The 5,107-nt window shown below is 51.6% G+C and overlaps 1 protein-coding gene across 1 annotated transcript in view; it reads left to right on the top strand.

Moving 5' to 3' along the window:
* Positions 1-3,236: 3,236 nt before the first annotated feature.
* CSUI_003506 (uncharacterized protein) overlaps positions 3,237-5,107 on the top strand; it is a 7,221-nt gene continuing 5,350 nt past the window's right edge. The window contains exon 1 of the mRNA XM_068063703.1: positions 3,237-4,413. Coding sequence (XP_067924321.1) covers positions 3,844-4,095 — 252 coding nt within the window. The 5' untranslated portion in view covers positions 3,237-3,843 and the 3' untranslated portion in view covers positions 4,096-4,413. The remainder of the gene's footprint in view (positions 4,414-5,107) is intronic.

Below are 5,107 nucleotides of genomic sequence, written 5' to 3'. Positions count from 1 at the left end.
CAGCTAGACAACTATTTTGTTTGAGGAGGCGTTACGGGCTTTCTTGGCAGAAGCCGCTTCTCGTGCAGCGGCCTCTGCCCGGTCACGACGGGGCCGGTACATCACAGTAAGGGGGAGAGAAGAGGCGGGCACAGGGGGCTGACGCGCACAGGTCAAACTCTAAACCGCTTCTTCGCTGCCAGTCTCGCACAGAGCCGTCGCCGGAGTTCCTCACACTGAGACAGCTTTTCATCGTCCTTTGAAGTCATCCGTATACATCCGAGGTTTCAGGCAGTCTCAAAGATGCGATATGGCTCACTGCGAGGGGGTGGAGCACCATTGTGGGTCTCGCTACGTTTGCGCGGTATCACTTCGACACCTAGCTAGAGACAGTGCTGATAGGTGGCGAGATTTGCCCCAAGTACGTTACGCCATCTGGGCTCTTCTGTGCACGCGTGCTCTGCAGTCTCGTGATTTTCTTGTTATCGTTGTGAGCTGTTTGGGGCGCCCTTATTTGCCGGAGGTGGCGCGTGTCCGACAGACAACAGCCGGGCGTCACCGGTCGAAAATTCAGGCCTGATACTCTGAGGAAGGTTCGGATACGCTGTACATGTGCGCTACTTCCAGTTCCAGTTTCCTGCAAGTTCGGCTTCTGGTTTGGACATCTTCAGAGGTCGAACCCCTTGGGGACAGCAGGCTTCTGGTTTGCACATCTGCTATCCGTTCAGCCGGTGAGGGTAAACTCCTGCCACATCCTGAGCTACCGCTCTTTTCCGGAGTCCACGGAAGGAACGTGCATGCTAAGTCGTGAGCACTGTCTGCCGTTATGCGGTGACTTGCGTCTCGTTTTCAGCCAGTATGTTAGCAAGCCCGCCTTGGCCGACACCGCTGCTCGCGGAGAGGCTTCCCAGCCGCTGGGTCCTCAGTCGAGTGTGGAAAGTCCTGTTCCGTCGGATGAAGTGTGTCAGGCCGATTCAGTACTGCAGTGATAGCCTCAGCTTTTGTTCTCATGTAGGGCTCTGCATGGAGCTCTTGAAGCTTCTGCAAGAGGAGCACGAAATAGCGGAATGACAGCCGGACAGTTCCGCAAGAGGGGAGAGCGAGGAAAAAAAATGGACAAGGAACACTGGCACTTACCCGGAGGCTTAACAGTGGTGGCCAAGAACGTGCGGACTGTACTATATGAGTTTGACTTCCCTGTGTTTTTTAAATGTTGTACCTTTGTGGTGAGTGTGCTATGTAAACTGAGCTTCCTTATGCTATCTTACCGGCGTGTTGCATAGAGAGGGGTGTTGAGTGTGCCTACGGAGCGCCGGGCCGCAGGGGACACGCGGCGGCTGGCAGGGCCGGGGGAAACTTTTTTCCCCGGGGTCTTTTCTTGAGTTATATATGTATTTTTTTTTATTTTTGAACACAAATAGAACAAGAAAAAAGGAAAAGGGAGAGAAATAAAGGGATCGGAGCGGCGCTGGAGACTGCCGCCGGTTCGCTGCCTCCGGGGCAGCGGACCGCATGCGAACTGGCGCTTCAGAGAGTTGTCCCCGAAGAAGAGAAGGGTTTTCCGAGAACTTTGTGGGCTGTCTCCGGAAAAGAGAGAAAAATTTTTTTGTTTGCCGTTGCAAGTGTTCCGCTGGTTCGATGATCCTCTTTGATTTTCCCGGCCAGCCTGAGACCGTTCTGTATGGTTGGCGTCGGTTAGTCGGCGCTAAGTGGAGTGTGGAAGGGAGACGGTTCTCCGGCCTTGGTCGTGACCGGCGGAAAGGGCGTTTGGTTTTCCCGGCACTTTAGGCTGTGTCCGGGAATGTAGTGAACCTCACGAGGTGCGCTGGCTCTTTTCTCGGTGCTCGGAGCTTGGGATTTGCTCAGGACAACCATGTCACAAGCTAAAAGCATTCTACACTACTACTCCGGGAGACTCGGCATAAAAGGTCTATGTCATACACCGCGGTATGACTCTCATCTGTGTGTTTGTTGCTTAAAAGTGAAAAGAGAAAGTATCTCGAGTGCGGCTACCGCGGGCCGGCGGCGGACGGAGAAAGGCTCCGGGCAGTACAACTGCGACGTGGGCAGCAGCAAGTATCTCGAGCTTGCCTGCGATTGAATATACTGTCCAGAAAGTGAGGAACGAATGCGCGGCGGCCGCTTCGGGCTGGCCTTCTTTGCGGAAGCGTGTGTCGAGTGCGCAACGCCGGGATCGAGGAACCGGGTGAGCTATCAAAGTGTTCGTAATCGAGCCTATGGGGAGCTGGCATGACGGCTGACAACGTCGCGTCCAGCACAACTTGCGCAGAGCACGCCGACTGCCGTTGTGCTTCCGCGTCAAGAGGTGCCCCTTCCTCACCGGCTCGTATCTGCTAGAGCAGTGGAGCGCGCCAAAAGTTATATTCCTGCAAGTGTCCGCACTTGTTACATGATTCACTGGTGTGATGGTCTAAGGCATGCCGAAATCTCAGGCATCCCGTAAACGTAGCCGAGCCCGCCCTGGTACCTCCCGCATTTGTCCCAAAGCTCCCATCTGGTGAATTGTGCGAGGGAGGCTTGCATGAACCTCAAAGTGCGTTAGCTGACGTGACCCTAGAATCTCGATGTCCGTGTCAGTGCCGCGACGTGTTGCTCGTAAGCAGTGACGTTGTCGTAGACTCCCTGCGATTCGTCTTTCTTTCCAGCGCGAGATTTCAGAGTCTGGTCACTGTCTAGGTCCCCGGGATACTGCACCACATGATGGGCGCAGCCAGCCTGTGAGGGCCGCACGTCCAACACTGTGTAAGAGGGATGTCATAGAGCATGACAGCCCGGCGTTTTCTAGAGCGGGCTGGGTAGCGCGTGTTGGGCTCAGAATCGGTGTCCAGGAACGTGTTATATAACCTCGACTTCCCGTGTTATCTTACTGTGATAATTTGCGCTGCTTGTCCTGCGTAAGCTGGGCTTGCCGTATGCTATCTTACTGCCGTGTTGCGTACGGACTCGGGAGTGAGTGTGCCTACGGCGCGCTGGCAGCCGCAGAGGACGCGCGGCGGTTGCCAGGGCCGCGGAAAAGTGCTCGGGGAAAAGTCGAAAGACTTTTCCCCGAGCACTTTTCCTTGATACATCTATATATGTATTTCCTTCTCTTTTCTTATGTTTACCACAACTAGAGACAAAAAAAAAGAAAAAAGAGGAACGAAAACGATCGGAGTGGCTGTTGGAGACTGCCGCGACGAGCTGCCCCGCGGGAGCGGGTTGCATGCGGATCGGACGATTCATACAGTTGTCTCCGAAAACACAAGAGAACTTTGATTTACTACTTCATGTGTTCTATGGTTCGGTGGTTCTTTTCGGTTTTCCGCGGCCAGCGTGGGACCGGCGTATGTGTTTTGCGTCGGTCAGCGGCTGCCAAGGGACAGGGGGGTAAAAGAATTTTTCAGCACTCCGTGATGTGATTGCGAGAATTCTTGAGACATTTTCCGTAGCAGTTGGCCGTCATTTGTCGGTATCGGACGACCGGGCATCCCGCAGACGCTTTGGGACGTGTCTGCGTGGACGCCATTGACGGTACGCTGGTCCCTGAAGGTGTGTCCGGAGTGAGCACGAGGGGATTACTTTGGGACAGTGCTTCAGGCGATGGTCACTGGCGTTTTCGACGCTGTGTTGCCTCAAGAAAATGCCGGTGAATTTCTATCTTTCCCGGTGTAGGGTACGTGACGGCGTGGTAGTAGCGGGGTTCCAGCACGCCGCTGAATGGAACGGCCGTGCATCCATGCCTTTAGCAGTTGGGCCTGAGAGGTTTTGCGGGATACATGATGCTGGGTCAGGTGTGTTTATGAGCTAAGGCGAGTGGTGTTGGTTTTTTCCTACATCGGGGGTGTGCTAATCCTTTCGAGAGCCATGTGTCAACAGGCCCGTATGGGTGGCCACTCATGCGTGAAGTATGTGGCGCGGTCGCAAGTCACGAATGCCGAGAACCGGGACTTAAACTGTCGCAATCTGAAGGAACGCGCCGTCAGCAGAAGCTTGTTTTTGGCAGAGAACTTGCCGCGTGAGACGAGCGACCTCGCAGAACAGCTTGTAGATGAACTCGCGACGGGCTGTATGGCAGAGCTAGTGCGGAGTACTGCTAGTCTCGCAGTTGTGGGATGAGTCACAGACGCTCGTCAGGAACTCCGCATGCAGCCTGTCCACAGCACACATTGGAAAGACACCCCTTGCGCGTGTTCGCTGGACCGGGCTGCAGAAGCAAAGCTACGTCAGGTAAAGCTCCGATAAATTCTGGCGTAGCCGTACCCACGTTTCCTCCGGAGCTCATCCTCGAGAAGCGGGAAACCAAACACATTCGCCGCCGACGACCCACCGCATAGTCCTTGGATCAAACAACAGGTCCCGGCACCCTGACTCCACGAATTCACTGAAGCATTCAATTGTTTTAAGAAGATCTTGTTTTTCAACTTTTCTTTATTAGTAAGTCTGATCTTAGGACCAGTTGGAATTGATCTTAATTTATTTTATCGACCAATTATTGTCGCATTTTTTGAATTAACATTTTTATTCAGTAGATATTCTTCTGAATATTTTCAGTTGTTGGAGAAAAAAGATCCAAACTTCGTTGATATTATAACGTACTTCTCTCCGACACAGACTCCGTATCCTCTCTTCAACAATAGGGGTCCTGTAAGTTCCTCTTTTGCTTCTCTTTCTTATCCTATCGCTTCCTTCAAACCTCTTCTCTGCCTCTTCCCCTCCAGCAAATCTTTCTTCATCAATCAAAACTCCGGCTAGAAATCTTTCTCTAGCAAGAGTTCTGATTTTTTGGGGAAAAATCAATTCTTTCTATTACTTAAACACTAATTAGATTTTCATAACCAGTAGTATCCAAAAAAGGTGGTGTTGAAATTTCAGTCTCTTTTCACTTCCCTTCCGGGGTCCCTTTTTCACTTAAAACTATCGAAGGAATAACAGGTTGTCTAAAAGAACAATTAAGTAGATCACCAAGGTCTTCAATATTGAAAGTTGAGAAATTGTTATTGATAGTGCAAATAAAGATCTACGTAGATATTTACTCAATAATAAAGTATCAAATTTTGAAAAGAAGAGTATCAAAATCTTTTGACTGGTACGCATTTTCAATACAAGGTTATTTTATACAGAGTGTTTT

Source organism: Cystoisospora suis, assembly GCF_002600585.1.
Source record: "Cystoisospora suis strain Wien I chromosome Unknown contig_1577, whole genome shotgun sequence".
Classification (NCBI taxonomy): Eukaryota; Apicomplexa; class Conoidasida; order Eucoccidiorida; family Sarcocystidae; genus Cystoisospora; species Cystoisospora suis.
This window is presented reverse-complemented; position numbering and strand designations above follow the sequence as displayed.